General features: G+C 47.6%; 1 protein-coding gene and 1 long non-coding RNA gene across 4 annotated transcripts in view; one reads left to right on the forward strand and one right to left on the reverse strand.

Annotated features, from left to right (window-relative positions):
* Window positions 1–236, reverse strand: part of PFKFB3 (6-phosphofructo-2-kinase/fructose-2,6-biphosphatase 3) — an 83,886-nt gene extending 83,650 nt beyond the window's left edge. Inside the window, exon 1 of the mRNA XM_060293349.1 lies at window positions 79–236. Coding sequence (XP_060149332.1) covers window positions 79–94 — 16 coding nt within the window. The 5' untranslated portion in view covers window positions 95–236. The remainder of the gene's footprint in view (window positions 1–78) is intronic.
* Window positions 230–17,694, forward strand: LOC115842214 (uncharacterized). Of its 3 annotated transcripts, XR_009562338.2 has the most exons (6): window positions 230–833; window positions 1,403–1,554; window positions 8,273–8,516; window positions 8,918–8,972; window positions 12,421–12,588; window positions 13,000–17,694. It is a non-coding gene; the product is annotated as an uncharacterized lncRNA (long non-coding RNA). The 3 variants fall into 3 exon arrangements; XR_009562336.2 differs by lacking the exon at window positions 230–833 and having other exon boundaries at window positions 968–1,554; window positions 13,000–17,693; XR_004035130.3 differs by lacking the exons at window positions 230–833; window positions 8,918–8,972 and having other exon boundaries at window positions 968–1,554; window positions 13,000–17,693.
* Window positions 17,695–18,529: the final 835 nt, after the last annotated feature.

An 18,529-nucleotide genomic window follows, 5' to 3' on the forward strand; every position in this document is an offset into this window, starting at 1 on the left:
TCCCGGCCGCCCCCCGGCACCTGGCGGCGCAGGTCTCCCGCTCCGGCCCGGGAGCGCTAGCGGGGGGACTCCGCCTACCTTTCCGGAAGGGCATCCTGGAGGGGCGCTCCGGGAGGGGCCGGCCCGGGACACCGAGGCCGGGCGACGTCCGAGTGCCAGCCCCGCGGCTCGGGGGTGCCTACGGGCACCGGGTGCCGGGCGAGGGAGGGGGGGAAAGGGACATATTTGGGCAAAGGCCGGGGCGTCACCGGCGGAGGGAGGAACCACGGCGAAGCGGGAAGCGCGGCCCCGGGGCGGGCCTGGCGGAAACCACTTAACCCCTGAGCTCCCGGCCGAGCTCCCGGCCGAGCGCGCCGGCGGCCTCCCCAGCCCGAGCTGGGGTCTGGGTCGCGAGCCCCCCACGCTGTGCATCGGAGCTGGGCCTGCCTCTCCCGACGCCCCTGAGCGGAAAGGAAACTCCTGATCGGGAAGAAAAGCAACTCGCTCATCCACGCCTTTGGGCGGCTGGAGGACATCATCCCTGGAAGTATTTGGGGAACTTTATTCCATTTTAATCTTTTTGTCCTCAGGCCCAGGAGTCCGCTCAAAGGCTGGTTGACTTGACTTGAAATTAAGGGAGGGCTGGGGGGAGCAATCCCACACACAGCTCAATAAATATGTTAAAAAATAATGATGGTAGTGGGACTTCAGGAACTATAACCCAGAGATATGGGGGAGGGGCCTCACCCCTCACATTACTATTTATTTTGCCTTTGGGAAGACCCGCACCTGAGAAAATGCTTTATTATTTGGTGGACTCAAAAGTCTCAAAGGCAGGACATCCTTCCAGTCAGGTAAGAGTTAACTCCTGTGACAAGTGCTGTTTCACATTGCGGTTTGAAGACCGGTGTTACCACAATCTCCTGATCTAATATTTAAAGCACCCATGCAGATAGCAATTGGCCCACTGTCTGTATAGTAAAAAAAACCCATCCAGGTGAGCTGGGAAAGTCAGAGCCAGTGGTTTTTGTTTTTTGGTTTTTTTTTTTTGAATCTTTTCTTAATCAGAATCAGTTGTTCAGCCTGTTGTCTTTTATGATTAATAGTCCGAACTCTCCCCACCCCCTTTTGAAGGGAGAAGGAAGTAGCCATTAGGTCAGACACTGTATTGTCAGCTGGCTTGGGAATATGGTAGAGCCTCCTGGAAGGACACTGTTGCATGGACCCAGCTGGAGATCCAGATGCTGAGCCCTGATGAGTGTAGGCATCAGTCGGCCTGAGAGGAGCAGGAAGTGAGGGATGCTGGGGGAGTCCCAGATTCAGTGCTGGGAGCAATGGTCAGCTCCCTCTGCCCTTTTCCCTGCCGTGACCATAATGCCTGGTGGGCGTGCACTTTACTCAGTGAAGGCAAATTGTATCTAAGGCCAGATAAAGTGTCAAGACCGCACATCTCTGACTCAGACTGCCGTGAGTCATCCTGAAGCCAGAGGACATGCACTTTGAGACGACGGGCCTTGCACCCTTCTGGTTGGCACCTTTACTGCCCCATGGACTCACGTGGCTGATTGTGCTACGGTAAGAAATTTATGTTTGGTCTTTTTCACCGGTTCTTGACACAGAGCTTCTAAAACCTTTGGAATCTCTGCAGTGATCTTCTGTATGCTAAGGAGAGGACAGGTGGCTGGGGGCCCCTAGATAGCTTCAGGAGAGGGGCTGGTGGCTAGAAGACCAAGCACGATTAGAGGACTGGAAATTGAGTTCAATCACCAATGGCCAATGATTTAACCAATCATACCTACAAAATGAAACCTCAGTAAAAACCCCACCATGACGGGGCTTGGAGAGCTTCTGGTTGGTGGGCACATGGAGGCGCTGGGAGGGTGGAGCACCCAGGGTGGGCACGGAGGCTCCGCGTGCCTCTGCGCTCTCACCTTGCCCCCGTGCATCTCCTCCACGTGGCTGCTCCTGACTTGCATCCTCTATAATCAACTGATAATAGCAAGTGAAGTACTTTTCTGAGTTCTGTGAGCTGTTCTAGCAAATTATCAAACCTGAAAGGAGGGCGTTGGAGGATCCCCAGACTTCGTAGCCAAGTTGGACAGAAGATGGGTACCCTGGGCATCTGTAGTGGGGCAGTCTTGCAGGACTGAGGCCGTAACCTATGGGATGTGGGGTAAACCCTGGTAGTTTCAGAACGGAGTTGAATTGCAGGACATCCAGTTAGTGTCCAGAGAGCTGGACAACTGTCTGTTGGTGTGGAAAACCCACACATTTGATATCAGAAGGATTCAGATTCATGCAGCCTGATCTCGGCTTTGAGTCTAACGCCATGCAGGAAAAAGAACACAGGGACTCCTTTCAGTCTGGTCACCATCCTGTGTTCAGAGAGCAGCCCGCTCAGATTTTTGTAGTGCTTGTTTAACAATCCTGAGAACACTTTTTCTTTCACCACCAGTCAGAGGCAGCCAGCAAGGATTGATGTCAACATCTTATAACTCAGAGGGCTTCTACTTGTCCCTTGCAGAAGGGAGGAAACAGCCCAGGCAAGTTCACGCAAGAGATAAGAGTGGCGTGGACGGCTGGATTCGCTGAAGCACTAACTCATCACCGCCAGCACTGGGGGGAATTGGGCTGGGGTGGTGGGTCATGGCCCTCTGGATTTCAGACGTGGAGGAAAGATTGGAAGCAATTTTAAATTGAGAATACATTCCCAGGCCCTGTCAACAATGTAGCATGAGTCATAAACTAAGTCATTTCATCAGTGTTCACCAAATTTCAACTGTGTCTGGTGACACTTCTGTTCTCAATCTAATGCACTATTGATTCAACACTGCTCCTCTCCTAGGGAGCTCTTAGTACCTCAAAGTGATGTTTTTAAAATCTAGCCTAATTGCTACAACCATGAGGAAACTCCAAGGCCTCCTCCAGGCCTCAGTTTATCATCAGTTTAGGATGGTCACCGTCAGCAGCATAATCTGAGGTCACCTGAGGTCCTGAGGCACTCCAACTTGCAGGCAAGAGAGGAGGTTAGAGGGCTGCCCACATGGATCTCTGGGCCTCAGCCCCCGTTTCTGATTCAGTCTGGGGCGGGGCCTAAGAACTGGCCCACTCACAAGGTGCCCAGGTCATAAGGATGTTGCTGGTTCTTCTGGTTCCAGACCGCCCTTGAAAAGTGAAACTCAACGGTGAGGTGAAGGCCCCAGAGGAGCTAGATCAGAATCTTGGGCTCTGTTTACCCAGGGCATGAGCTGCCTTTCTCCTGGCTTTGGTGACCTGTTCCCAGGCTCTTGGCAGGAAGTGCCCAGGCCACAGCCTCTGGTTTTCTCACTGCAGGGTAAGAAAAGGGTACCCGACCCAGATTTCTTTTCCAATTCATAGGCAGAAGACTTTCATGCCCTCTCAGAGGGACGGTAGCACTCAAATAGGAAGAGATCTAACACTCTGTACCCCTGGCAACTCACTGTCCCTACCACAGCCTTTCCCTTCCCAGGTATTTGGGCATCTGCATTTTTAAGCCTTGTCTCTCTAATTATAGAATGTAAGGCTTTGTCTCCGGTGAAGCGTTCCCAGGCCAAAGAAGGGGACTGGGAACTTTTGATGGGGGTCAGGAACAATGGTAAAAAGAAGTTTGTGTGTGAAAGAGGAAGGAAGAGGAAGGTGCCGGGGGCAGGGCCCACCCCCGCCTCCACCAAGCTGCCAGCAAGGGGAGACCAGGGGCTGTCCCCACTGCACTGGCTCCCATGGCCTGGCCGCCCCCTCACTCCTTGCCCCTCGGCATGGTTTAAGCTTCCAGCTCCTTGGCGTTTGCCAAAAGGCAGACCTACAGCCAGCACAGGGAAGGGTGGATGCAAAGAGCAGGGGTGGGGAGTGAGAATCGCCACAGTGTGCTTCCTACTCTGGCTGTGTGCTACGCCCTCTTGGAGCCTCTGTTGTCGGTCTATAAATGGGGATACTGCCTTCTCTGCGCATCGCTGTAAGGATTCGAACTCATGTTTGCCTGGAGCACGAGGACCCAACAAAAAGGTAGTTACTGTTAATAATATTAATAGAGCTGGTAGCGGAGAGAGGCTACTTTCAGGGTCCCCAGGGTAATGAATGGGAAGGGTCCCAGCAGAGGAGGTAAGTGATAGGAACTCCTGGGGAGGCACAGGGTGGGAGTGCGTGGCTGGCCCAGGAAACATAGGGGCTGGTTCAGGGGGGGTCAAGTGCAGCAAGAGAAGTCCAGCTGCCGGGGGATGAGCTCCCAGTGACTCTGCGTTTTACCAAAATGTGAGTCTGTGTGTGTGTGTGTGTGTGTGTGTGTGTGTGTGTGTGACTATGAAAAGATTAATGATCCACAGTATCAGAGAAAACTATGACCGTTAAGAGTAGATCTATGGAAATAGCCAAGATATGGAAACAACCTAAATCCATTCATCAGCAGGTGAATGGATAAAGAAGAATGAAATAATGCCATTTGCAGCTCCATGGATGGACCTAGAGATTATTATACTAAGTGAAGTAAGTCAGAAAGAGAAAGACAAATACCACATGATATCACTTATATGTGGAATCTAAAATACGATACAAATCAACATATCTACAAAACGGAGACAGAATCACAGACATAGAGAACAGACTTGTGGTTGACAAGGGGGAGGAGGTTAGGGGAGGGAAGGATTGGGAGTTTGGGATTAGCAGATGCAAACTATTATATATAGGATACATAAACAACAAGGTCCTACTGCATAGCACAGAGAACTATATTCAATATCCTGTGACAAACCATAACGGAAAAGAATATGAAAAAGAATATATATTATATATATATATAAAGAATATATATATGAGTCACTTAGCTGAACAGCAGAAATTAACACAACACTGTAAATCAACTGTATGTCAATAAAATTTTTAAAAAAAGAACAGTTCTATGGACACGTCTAACTCACAGATCTTGGTTTCTAAATACCGTTCTCTGATTAAAGGGCCCAGGAGATCTTGGAGGGGTGGAGTGGAAAGATGAGCCTGGAACATGTTAGGGTGCCAAGAAATAAGTAACTTTTATGCTGAGGTGCCAACAAGTGACGGGGACGTGTCTGAAAGACCCGGGGGCCAACCTGAAAGGGCTCTTCTGGGAGAGTTTGAGCAACAAGATAAATCATGATGGCAGTGGGTTCTGACGCATAGAATAAAGACTCCGTGAGTCCAAGCTGACGTAAAGAAATGGGTACATGAGTAAGTAAGTGGGAGCAGAGGGAATGCTCTTCCTCAAAAATTCTAGGATTTATAGAAATTAATGATTTCTAAAATTTATAGAAATTATTATAATTCTAGCTAGTAAGCCGCATAGCACAGGGAGATCAGCTCGGTGCTTTGTGACCACCTAGAGGGGTGGGATAGGGAGGGTGGGAAGGAGACGCAAGAGGGAGGAGATATGGGGATATATGTATACATATAGCTGATCCACTTTCTTATAAAGCAGGAACTAACACACCATTGTAAAGCAATTATACTCCAATAAAGATGTTAAAAAAAATCCTGCCATTCATATAAATGCATCAACTCAAATTTTTTCCAAGTATCAAAAACAGCATTTCTCCATAACTACCTTGTATTGTAATTAAAGTTCTTATCTCAGTTAAAGTGTTTTCCCTCTAATACTGTTCTTTGTGGAGAAGCTGTAGAACACAATTACTGATATTCAGACTTTTTGCTTTTTTATCTAATTGGTTTACTATTCTCCAACTTCGATCCCAAATAAAAAGATAAAGATTTAAAACTCTAAAAAAAAAAGAAAAGAACTCTAGTTAATAAATGTAGAAGGAATCGTAGACTAGGACAGTCACTGGCAAATCCCACAGTAGTGCTTGTTTCACAGAGGAATCATCAGTGGTTGCTGAAATTAGCAAAAATACGATGAGAAACAGGATACTGACAGTCTCACAGTATCTCCCACAAGGTAGTTACTAATGACAAAGGGGAAGAAGGCAACTTTACTGGGGATAAACCTGGCAGCTGCCTTAACCAAGGGATCAAAGTGAACGCCTCCAGTGATGGACCAAATCGACATTGTGTGCCTCTTGACACAAGGCACTGAGAAGGGCACAGGAGGACACCTTCAGTGTTCTTGCCAAAAATGCATAATTTGAATTTAATCCTGAGGAAACATCAGGCACCTAAAATAAGGGGCATTCTACAAAATAACTAGCCAGTACTTCTTCGAAAACGTTAAAATCACAATGGACAAAGACTGAGGAGGACTGAAGGGTTCCTGCACTGCGTCCTGGACCACAAAGGGGACACCAGTAGGACAGTCGGGGAAATTTAAATAGGATTGTGCCAGTGTTAATTTCCAGATTTCCATAATTGTGCTGTGTTTATGTAACAATTGGGAAATTGGAGTGAAGGTATTTGAGAACTCTTGGTACTGCTTACAACATTTTTGTAAGTCTGAAATTAATTCAAAATGAAAAGTTTTTAAAAACTAAAAAGTAATTATAGATGCTGGAAAGCTCACTAAATGAGAAGACTCCCAAATTGATTCGGCCGTGTAATCAGCTGCTAGTTACCTTAGTGACAGGTAACTAGCAGCTGTTTACTAGCAGTGACAGGAACGGCCCAACTGCCAGGTGGCAGGAGCATCACCACACATCGAGGGGCTTCAACACTGCCCGTCTACTAGCTCGCTGTTCTGTAGGTCAGAGGTCATGCAACGAGACTGTGTTCTCTGCTCTCTGAACCAAGGTGTCAGCCGGGCTGAGTTCTAACCGGGAGGCTCTGGAGAAAAACCCACTTCCGAGCCCTTTCTCGTGGGCAGAATTCAGTCCCCGTGGCTGTCCGCGGGTTCCCATTTCCCTCTGGCTGTCCGCGGGGGCCACCTGCATTCCCGCCTCCATCTTCAAGGCGGGACGAGTCCTTCTCATGCTCTGAGCTCTGACCTCTTCTTCTGGGACCAGCTGGAGAAAACTCTCTGCCTTAAAGGACTCTGGCCCACCCGGATAATTCCTCTTTCTTAAGGTCAGCTGACTTGGGCTCTTAATTACATCTGCAATTCCCTCCTCTGTGGTACCTAGACTCCTGTTTGCCGGAATCACCGCGGCCAGGAATCTCGGGGGCCATGGGAGAAGACCGCCAACCACGGGGGAGTAATCTCTTAAACCGAATGCATGCATGTGAATTGGCAGCAGGTGATGGCCGGGGAGAGTGGGCTACCCACAGTGAGGATGCGGATGCCCCAGGGCCCCTGCCCCGCCATGGGCTGATCCTCAGAGAGGCCTCCTTTCTCCCCAGGCAATCCTCCTGCTTAAACTCCCTGACCGTGCGGGAAGGTGGTCAGTTTTCCTCTCTCCTCCTTTCAGCTGGAGTTTCAGAAATCAGGATTTAGTCTCTAGGGGACCGATCCTTTCCAAATCCTTGATTAATGCCCCCAAGGGAGGAGAGCGCCATTGTGTTTCTTGTTCAACTGTCCCTGCAACTTCGTAAGCACAGAGCAGTTACAGCTGAGCCTGTTGGGAACATGTGCCTCGCGGCCAACCAGCTCCATCGGGGACAGTCACCCCTTTCTTCTGAAGGAAAGAATAGCTGAAGTGAGGCTCCAAAGTCAGTGGTTGGCCTTGGCCGGCAGTTCACAGAGTCTAACTCCGGCCTTTGAAGCCCACTGGGCCCAGGGATGGGTTTGAGGTGAGGACAGAGCCACTGAAAACATCAGAGCCCTAAATGACTGAGCGTAACCAGTCTGCTCCTAGGAAGCCACTCCTGTGGCAGTACAACCAGGCTTTTTTTTTAATGTTACAAAGGGCTTTCGTGTGTTTTCACTGCACTCTGACAAGTTTTTGATTCATGCAGAGGCCAACATTCACCCCGTTTCTCGGATGACAAAGCTGGCCCCGGGGCGGGGGGGAGGGGTTTGCCCCCGTGGCTGGGCCAGACAAGGACAGAGTTCCGAATCTAGGCCTCTCGACCAAGGCCACTGTTCTCACTCCCCACCCTCTCTCCAGGGAGCTGTGCTCTCTCCTGGCCCTCATTGTCCTGCGGGCAGGATGTCACAGTCCTGAGGGTAAGCTTAGCCGGGAATCGGGGGCCATTTGATCTCAGTGTATTTTGTCTTAATAACCTATTCATGGCTGAGGAGCCAGGCTGCCTCTTTCCCAGAAATCAGGCAAAATCTCCTGGGCCAAGTGGCGGCTTTCCACCCCATTATGGTCCAAGAATGTGATGCTGCCTCTGAAGGGGGAAATGAAGAGTCATTGTGATTTCAATGAGTCACATGATCACTTCTGGAGAAAAAGGGTAAATTTGCTTTATGACATAGGTTTCACTTCACCTGTAATAAGGACACTCACTCAAGAGGCAAACGAAACCGTGGACGGGTCAGGCCGTGGAGGCGGGTGGCGGATGCGTGACCAAGTCCAGCGCTGGCTCTGGTTCTGCTGCCGAGGCCACTTCTCCCTTCCTCTGCCTCTGATTCCCCATCTCGGCAACAAAGAATACCAGTTGTCGGCTGAATGTAAGGAGCAAACGACTGCTTAAAAGAAAAGATACATCAAAGTTCTAATGTAAGGCAAACATCTTTTACTGTAACTGAGTGGCTTTTACATATATAAAAAACTGCTTGAATTATGTCTATTTTTATTTAATATCCATTTTATTCAAATTCAAAATTTTAGGTTTTCCTTAAGCTTTTAGGCTTAAAACTGCATCATTCTACTTAGAACTTTATTTTATAAAATATAGTAAAATTTAGCTGTCACTGTTAAGGGAAACTTGGATGACTGGTCCCATTTAGAAATTTAGTTATTTAAACTGCCTTAACAATTTAAACCTGCATTTATGAAATTAACTTTAGAATAGTTCAGTTTGCTCACAAGTCTTCCCAAGTTCTTTATTTATTTTATTTATTTATTTACTTATTTTTGGCTGCGTCGGGTCTTCGTTGCTGCGTGCGGGCTTTCTCCAGTTGCGGTGAGCAGGGGCTACTCTTCGTTGCAGTGTGTGGGCTTTCTCCAGTTGCGGTGAGCAGGGGCTACTCTTCGTTGCAGTGTGCGGGCTTCTCATTGCGGTGGCTTCTTTTGTTGTGGAGCACGGGCTCTAGAGCATGCAGGCTTCAGTAGTTGTAGCGCACGGGCTTAGCTGCTCCACAGCATGTGGGATCTTCCCAGACCAGGGCTCGAACCCGTGTCCCCTGAATTGGCAAGCAGATTCTTAACCACTGCGCCACCAGGGAAGTCCCACTTCCCAAGTCTTGACCAACTGAATATGGTGAATCTTGAGTTCACTTAAATGTTCCCATACTGCTTACAATCTTAATAAAATTGCATTGCACCTTTTAGCTTAACACACGTCTACATCAATTACTCAATTCGAGTCACAAGCTTCCTACATTGGTTATCCAAATTTGACACTTTCTCTTAAAATTAAAAGTTCTTAAAATACCAAATACAGAACACCTAAACTAACCCCAAATTTTCAAAAGTATGAGTTTAATTTGCTTCACATTCCTCTGCTTACATAGAAACTTTTCCAGGGTTATAAGAAACTTAATAAAGAAACAATTGTCATTACCAGCGAGTCAAGGGTTCTGTCCCAGGGCACTGAAGTTACCTATAGATAACACGTAATAATGGTTTCCAGATCAGAGTTGGGGGTTATTTATTTTTGCAATAAAATGTTTAAAACTAAAAAGAAAGCTAAATTATAGATCTGCTGCTGGGAAGTTTCTAAACGGGATTTGAGAAGAGCTTTGAAGCTGTTCCCAGGCCTTTGCTGCTTGCTTCAAAAGGGCTTCAAGAATTAGCCAGGGAATTAATTTCTAAACGGTGTCATGTGCCAGAAGCATCCAGGGCTGTGTCTGGGGTCTCTGCCAGCCGCTCTGCAGAGCTTCCTCAGGCACAGGGCTGCAGAGGGAAGGAGAGAAGGATGAGACTGCATAAGGTTAAAGAAAAAGCAAGGCACCAAAATCAGTCCCACGGGGCAAGGGCATCAGACTCTTGGGTCTGAAGGACAGATATCTAACTCAAAGGAGCATAGGCAAAAGGGCAGTTTTCTGGAAGAATGCTGAGGTTATTTAGGACAAGCCACAGGACAGGATGACCGCCTGCTACAGGGACAACGGGCACAAGGACGCCTGGACACAGCCGGGACCTGCCCCTCTCTCATCTCTTCTTCCTGCTGATGGTCGCCTTATTTCACGGTGAACCAGCCCCCCACCCCTGTGTGCAGGGACACAGCTGATGGCGACAGCAGGGGTTTTTGGTGTCCCCACTCCCCCTCCATCGTGGAGGTCCTGAAGGTGCAGGCGGCTAGGACAGGAACCAAGCTTTCCGAGCTGGGGAAGAACGGTTCCCAAAGTGAGGAGCTGTGACTCCAGGAGCGGGGTGGGCGCTCCTGAAGGCTCAAGCCTGGCTCAGAAGAGCAGCTTGTCCCCTTGGGCTTCACCAACCATAGACAGATTTATGGGAAGGGCCAGCCATCAGAAGACCTAGGTTCTGGTGCCAACTGCTGCCACCAGCTAATTTGCTGACCTTGGATGAGCCTCTTCCCTTCTCTGGGCCTCAGTTACCCTAAAGTGACTGAAAGACCTCAAAGGGGGCTTCCCAGCCCTGGCACTACAGGTCTCTGAATTAGGGATGGAAAGGCAGATTGGGGGGCAAAGGAGAGGTAACAAGGGCACTGGGTGGACTGATGGAGATGCAGGCACTGATTACACAGCCAACACCCTGGAGGAAATTGGGCTTTGAAGCGAAGGATGTGGGCCAGCGGAAACTGCCCGGCCAGACGCAAAACATGGAAGAGGGAGAGGGCTTGTGGCCCAAGTGGGACTGGAGCACCCGGTCATCCCGCAGGGAGAGCCCTGACCGTTCATGCCGGTCAGACCCACCAAAGTGCCTCCATCTGGGTCCCCTCCCCTTGTTTCATTCCTTCCTGAATTCAACTTCTGGCACCTATGGTCCTATTCAAAAGCAGAATGATTTTGTAATCCTGTTTACTGATGTTTCTCCTCAACACATGAGCTCTGAGCCTGCCTGGTACACAGTAGGTTCTCAACGAACATTTATTGGGTAGATGAAGGATGGATATTTGGAAGACTGTGCTCCTAAAAGCTTAGGGCCATGATATTCATCTCTGTATCTTTAGCTCCAAGAGTCTGGTTCACTATAGATGCACAATAATTGTTACAAGAATGAGCCAGCCAATCACAAAACTACCTTTGCTGAATATGGATTCATATTTCTATGTGGCTTGGACTCTAAATGCATCTTGTTCCTTTTGTGTCGTTGGTCTTGCACAATGTGTGGCGTGCAGAAAACGTTCAGTAAACACTTGTTAAAATGCAGTGAAATAAACAGCACCTCCTAAGCTCCGTATTAAATTTAAAAAATAATCCTGGGAGCCACTCATTTTCAGATACCTAATTCTGTATCAGTCAGGGATGTGTCTGCCCATAAGTTACAGAAACCTGGGTCTGCTGGGACTTAAACAAGAAAGGGCTCCTTTTTCAGGTGTAAGAAGTCCAGAGGTGAGAAGTCCAGGGCTGGCGATGAATCTACAGGTTCTGTTCTGCCGACCACGGCAAGCAGGCTTGTTGCCCATGGTCCAGCCACTGTTGCACCTCCAGGCACCGGGGCCACATGGTTCAAACTTGAACTGGGACAAAGGGTAACCACCAGCTCATCTTTCCCTTTTACCAAGAAAGCAAAAGCTTTCCCTGACAGGGCTGAGATAGTTCCACTTTCATCTCATGAGACAGACTTACAGCTTGGCTTCTGAGAAGCAGAAAATGTGTTTCCTACTATAGGACAGGTGGGAAAAGGAGGGCTAGGGGATGACATGTGACCACAGTGCTCCTATATGGAGAGGAGGGCATTTGGAGGCCTTTCAGTCCTGTTCAACGTCAGTTGGGAGAAGCATTCTCCATGGGATATTCAAGGTTCTTCCTATCCCAGTCCTGGAAACTTACTCAAACAAATGTTTTAGACAAGCACCAACCTTGGACCAAGGATTTTTTTTTTTAATACATTTGTTTGTTTGTTTATTTATTTATTTTTGGCTGCACTGGGTCTTCGTTGCTGTGCACGGGCTTTCTCTACTTGTGGTGAGAGGGGGCTACTCTTTGTTGCAGTGTGCGGGCTTCTTATTGCAGTGGCTTCTCTTGCTGCAGAGCACGGGCTCTAGGCACGTGGGCTTCAGTAGTTGTGGCACATGGGCTTCAGTAGTTGTGGCTCACAGGCTCTAGAGCACAGGCTCGGTAGTTGTGGCGCACAGGCTTAGTTGCTCCGCGGCATGTGGAATCATCCCGGCCCAGGGCTCGAACCTGTGTCCCCTGCATTGGCAGGTGGATTCTTAACCACTGAGCCACCAGGGAAGTCCTGGACCAAGGATTTTTAAAACATCTTACTAAAATGAACTGTTTCGGATTCCCAAGATTAGCTTGGCGTTCACAGTCGACATGCTGTCTCATAGGTAAATTCGGTGTGACGACTTTACCGTCTGACCGAGGATGCCTAGTGGCCCATCTCTGGCGGGTGGACTGAGAACTAAACACAGATGAGACGTGGAACCAAGGCTTTCATCCACCTCTGGCTGGGTAGGAGGAGTCTACCTGCCTTTCAAGGAAGACTGATGAGCCAGGTAAACACTGAAGTTTTGGTGTGGATAAGAGCCTTCAGTGGCTTCGGCAAAGGGGTCATGCTTTGGGATTTTTTAATGTGGCTCTAAGAGCTGGAAAAAGGAAAAATAATCTCTTTTTTCTATGCCTTGGATGCAATTTTCAGGCCAATTATACCTTCATCTGTTTGCTAACATTACAGTTTACATATTTTAGAACCATATTTGTTCCCACATTTTCAACATGATTTTGGGACATCTGATAGATATGTGTTTTTATTTATATTAGTGCCTAACAGTATGGTAAGCATTTCATAAATACTTCTTCAGTGTCTAACTGGTATGAAAATATATGATTTCCCTGAATACATTTTTCAACCTGCCCCAATAAACAAATAAATTACGTAATTTGGCTTAAATGATTCTTCTTTGTAGGTAAGCAGAGAGATGGCATCTTTTAACACTGGAAAAAGCAAGTTACATCACTCTTCCCCGCCTCACCCAATACTTTCAAGTTGACTTGTTTCAGAAAGAAGTTGAACATCTTACTCCAGCCTCTTCTTCCCACTAAGCCTTGGGAAGATGAAACAGTTCAACACGAGTAAGCTTGATAAGGGCCATCAACCAGCACAGTGGTGGCAGCACCCAGCTGGCAGTGGTATTTCAGTCTTTGGATACAACTTCTGGGTCTGCCCAAAAGGGCTGTCATTAGTAGGAGGGGACTAGCTCTCCCGAAGGAGGGATGTGTGGGTTAGCCTAAAAGGACCCGCGAGGAGGAAGGTTTATTTTTGTCAGAAGATATGCATTTGTCTAATCGCCTGGAGGGAAAAGCGTTGCCTTTATTCCCGCACAGTCATTGTTACGAAAATAACACAACTGGTGAGAAGCGGCAAATGAGGAAACCATACACCAGCCTCCATGAGTTGTATAAGCAACTGTCCGCGGTGAAGTCTTATTAAAGTGAAATTGTTAGTTCTCGGCTTCTCAAGAAGCATGGAGTCTTTGACTAGAAGCTCTCAGATGGAGGCCGTCCTGCACCAGCCCTGCTGTTCGGGAGGGCATTCCGCTCCAAGAGCAGGAACCCACGAGAAGGCGAAGAAGGGCGCGGATGAACTCGGGGGAGGAGCCTAACGATGGCAGGTGCCCACTGCCTGGCGCATCGTCCTCACCTGCGCATCCCGGCTCCCGCTCCCCTCCCGCCCCCAAGCTGTGGACTCAGCTGAGAAGTGTCTAAGCCCCTCCTACGTGTCCTCAACAAGCCCACTGAAATATGCGAGGGGCGGGGGCGGGGCAGTGACAACGAAAGGAGCGTGAGGCACGCGATCTTCGCAGACAGAAAGCCCCCCTCAGCGGGAACACCCGGTAGAGACTGACAGAGACAGGCAAAGTGAGTCAGAGGCCTGCGTCAGCGTGAAGATGGGGACTCACTGGACCAGGGCCACATGAGGCGGCACAAGTGAGAAATTCTCCGCCTCCGTCCTCGGCCAAGCCTCCTTTGGACCAAAGGTTTTATTTTTAGTGAATGCCATGTCTTCCCTCTTACGTTATCTGATAACGTCCAGACTTATTAAACTGCTGCAAGAAACCCTAACTCCTTTCATACCTTTGGGGGTTTAGAAACACCTCTAGGAAGGAGACGGAGGAGAACCATCTGCAAAAAGAGCAGCGCGGAGGAGACTCCACGACACCCGGGTGCGAGTGGGAAGGCGCCGCTCTCTGTGAATGAGGGCTGCCTGGGCAAGGTCGGGAGGCTGGGTCTCAGCTACCTGGTCGTGCTGGCAGAGCAGCAGACGTGACCATCACTTCCCTTGAGCTTCCAAGCTAACGCAACAGCCTGCATCTCATTAAAAACAAAGTCAGTTTTGGAGTTCTTCAGACGTCTCTGGTTCCTACAACATAGATCACTTTTTAAGAGAATATATTATCAAGACATTTAGAAAATCATTAAACAAGCACAGTAACTTTCGGAGATTCATTTAAGAAACGACTTTCTATACATGTCCTGGGGAAATAAGACAAGCCACCCTGACTGTGGAAGATTGCTGGTTGCCTACCTAATACCCATTCACCCTCTTCTTCTCAGAAAGAGAACTTGCAAGGTTTAGCAGGACACAAAGCTGTCTGAAAAAAGGCAACGTCCCCAGCCTCCTTTTCAGCTGGCTGTGCACCTGACCAAGTTCCATCCAATGCAAAGTGAGCAGAAATACTGGATTGTGTTATCAAAGTACAGCTGGCACATGCCTCTGTAAACTCTTCTTCCACCCCTCTTTCTCCTTCTTGTAAATGGAAAGCAGATGTGATGGCTGGAACTTAAGCAGCCTTCACAGACCATGAAGTGGAAGGCACGTGCTAAACATGGTAGGGCAATTAGATAGGCAGCACCTGGGTTCCTCTTACTGTCACCTGGCCACCTCAAACTGCTTCTCTTGGAACTTTTCTGTGAAAGACAAAAACACTCTTATTTAAGCTACTGTACTGGGTTGAACAGTGTCCTCCAAATTTATGCCCTTTCCAGAACCTCAGAATGTGACCTTATTTGGAAATAGGGTCTTTGCAGATGCAATTAGTCAAGATGAGGGCATACTGGAGTAGGGTAACCCTAAATCCAACATGACCGGTGTCCTTGTAAGAAAGATACTGGGACAGAACGCCACGTGATAGAGATTGAAGTGATGTGATGGCCACAACTACCAGAAGATAGGAAGAGGCCAGGAAGGATCCTCCCCGGGGCCTTCAGAGAGAGCTCAGTCCTGTCGACACCTTGATTTCGGACTTGTAGCTTCCAGAACGGTGAGAGAATAAATTTCTGTTGTTTTCAGCCCCCCAGTTAGTGGTCATTTGCTATGGCAGCCCCAGGAAACTGGTTCATGTCCTGTTATATGTTTTGTCTTTGTTACACAAGGCCTAGCCTAACCCTCTGTACTAACCCTGCAGAACCACTGCTTTTTCCATTTGACGCCACTGTTCACTCAGGAATGGGAAATTTTGCTGGCAAATGGCTGATGATTTCCACTGATTTATAGGAGATGAAAGTTTTATTACCAGCTCCACTCTTAACTCTGCCCAGACCCTTCCTCCCTGCACCTCACACTAGATTCAGCAGTGCTCTCTATGACCACGCAATTGATAAAAAACGCAATACAGTTGGTTCTTTGTATCCACGGGTTCCACATCCGCGGATTAAACCAGCTGCGGATCAAAAATATTTGAAAAAACTTTCCAGAAAGTTCCAAAAAGCAAAACTTGAATTTGCCCCGTGCTGGCAACTATACAGCCTTTACCTTATTAGGTATTATAAGCAATCTGGAGGTGATTTAAAGTGTACGGGAGCATGTGGGTAGGTTACATGCAAATACTATGCCATTTTATATAAGGGACTTGAGTATCCTCAGATTTTGGTATGGGGGGGTGTTTCCTGGAACCAATGCCCCACAGATACCGGGGGATGACCCTAGAGGTAAGGGGGGCAGAGCAGGAAAACTGCCTGGTTAATAAGATCACTCAGCGCTTACTTTCTAACACCCAGTTTCTCTTTCACTCTCGTTCTGTCATTCCTCTTCACCCTCTCCCCTCTCCCTACCCCCTACCCCATCCACTCTGGGCAAGGAACCTTTGGGCCATCCCAGAAGCAAGTCACAAAGTGCTACCTGGAAAGTATATCTAGACCCCTCTGAAGTAGCTGTGGTAACTAGGCCTTCCACACCCAAATTCCAGATATATAACTGCAAGGACTCCAAAAAGAAAACAACAGTAATAATCAGAATCTGAGCTGGATGACTGCCACGTAAGAGGTGCTTTTAGCACAAGCTGCACCATCCTTGCTCTTGGCTTCTCCTCATGATGTAACGGCAAGTGCTGACCTGAAGGGCACACACAGCCCTTGCCGACAGCCTAAGCCATCAGCGCTCCCTGCTGCAGCAACAACGACCCACGAGAATGAGTGTGTCAAGTTTCCCTTTTTCCAGCATTGGATGACTCCACTTATCTCTCAATCTTCAAGTTCATTAATGCCTCTGATGCATCACTGCCATACTTCAAGTGTCCCCTTAGGCATAGTAACCCTCTTTTACTGATGGCAGAGGTTAGAACGGAGACTGCAAAAACTTAAAAAAAAAAAAATCAAAAGTTTCCTTTGAGTTCATTGATACATATTATCAATTCCCTTAAAACACCACAAACCTTAACTTACTGATAAAAAAGAAAAAAGTCAAGAATAATTATCCAAAAGTCACACCAAAAATGTTCGGAGCTCAAATAAGTTGTCATTCATTCATTCAGAGATCAGAGAGCCTACTGATGCTCTCTGATGCCGGGCATGTTGGCAGCGTGGACTCTCTCTGCACAGTCCGGGGGTGCGTACAGACCGGCAGCCACATGCGCTCCACAGTGTGACGAGTGCTATGACACAGGGTGACAGAGGGGGTGACGGGAGCAGAGGCCACGCCTAGCGTGGAGCTGTGGGTACAGGTATTAGCAGGCATTTATAACCTAAGGGTTGGAGCCTGAAGGATCAGCAGAAATCACCTAGGGGAAAGTGGAAGCCCCACAAGGTGGAAGAACTCTGAGAAGTTCTGTGTGGCCCTGCAGCAGGTGCAGGGGTGTGGGAGGGTGACGGTGCAAGGGGAGGATGGAGAAGCACGCAGGGCAGGAGAGCGGGGGCTTTGTTGGGCATGCGAAGGAAAATCAGGGCAGCTCCAGACTTGAGGACACAGACTCAACTTGGAGTAAAGTCTAGGCCTTAGGCTGAAATCAGGGAGTTAAAGAAAGTTTGCTGAATTAAGTGAGGGGAACCCCAGCTCACTTCCCAGAACACTAGCTGGGGAATGTAGTCTTTATTTTTTGGACAGTTCTGTGTTCAGCTAAAGCTTAGAGGTCTCTTTCTAAGGAAAGGGGTGTGAGGGGTATTAGGGTAGGAAACCAACAATCTACCACAGTCAGGATGGCTTGTCCTATTATTCTGTTGTTGTTGTTTATCTTGTCCCATGTATAGTCCAAGTGCTTAGACAACTGCCTGTACGTAGCGCTTAATAAAGAATCATTGAGATAATAAAACAAAAAAACCTCATTTATGTCCTCAAAGAGGTAAAGTTAGGGGAAAAAAGAAAGACCAGGATGCCATGCTAAAAAGTAAAAAGAGAGAGAGAAAGGAAGGAAGGGAGGACGGGAGGGAGGGAAGAAAGAAGAAAGAGTATATCAAAATAACATTTCAAAAAGAATTTAAGATCCAATACTTGATTAATTGGAGTTTCAGAAAAAGAGAACAGAAAACTAAATGATGAAGCAATAGTACTACATAATACAAGATTAATTTCCCAGACTTTAAAGACACAAGCCTCTAGGTTGAAAGGGCCAACCACATCATGACATTTCTCAACACTGGGAGTAAAGAAAACATCCTAAACGTTTCCAGAGAGAAAAAGATGTCACATTTAAGGAAAAATCAGAAGAGTCCTAGACTTCTCAACATCAACTGAAGGAACTAAAATGAAATGGCATAACAGCTCAGAAGTCTGATGGAAGACAGTTTAAAACCCAGCCACGTATGTAAGTATAAAAATCAAGGATGGGGTTAGAATAAAGACATTTACAGACACATAAAAACTAACAAAATTCTCATGAAGTTCCTGGCGGGATGTATTCCGTGAAAGCAAGAACACAGAAGATAGGAGACTATAAAAATAAGGGACCCAACACTAGAAACAGCCAAGGGAGGTCTCAAGATGGCAATGCACAAATACCTAGAAAGTGACCAGTCCAGATTGGGGCAAAAGGTCAGAGGACTCAGTGGGGAGAGGGCTCCAGGAAAAATATGAAACTAATGGATTAACTGATATACCTGACCAGGGGTAAAAATACTGAATGGCAGATAAAAACCAATGGAAGAATTAGGAAAAAAAAACTTAAGTACATACACTAAACAGTTTTTTGGGTTTTTTTTTAACTGGGCAATTATTATTAACTCTAC

This window comes from Globicephala melas, chromosome 2, assembly GCF_963455315.2.
Source record: "Globicephala melas chromosome 2, mGloMel1.2, whole genome shotgun sequence".
Lineage (NCBI taxonomy): Eukaryota > Metazoa > Chordata > Mammalia > Artiodactyla > Delphinidae > Globicephala > Globicephala melas.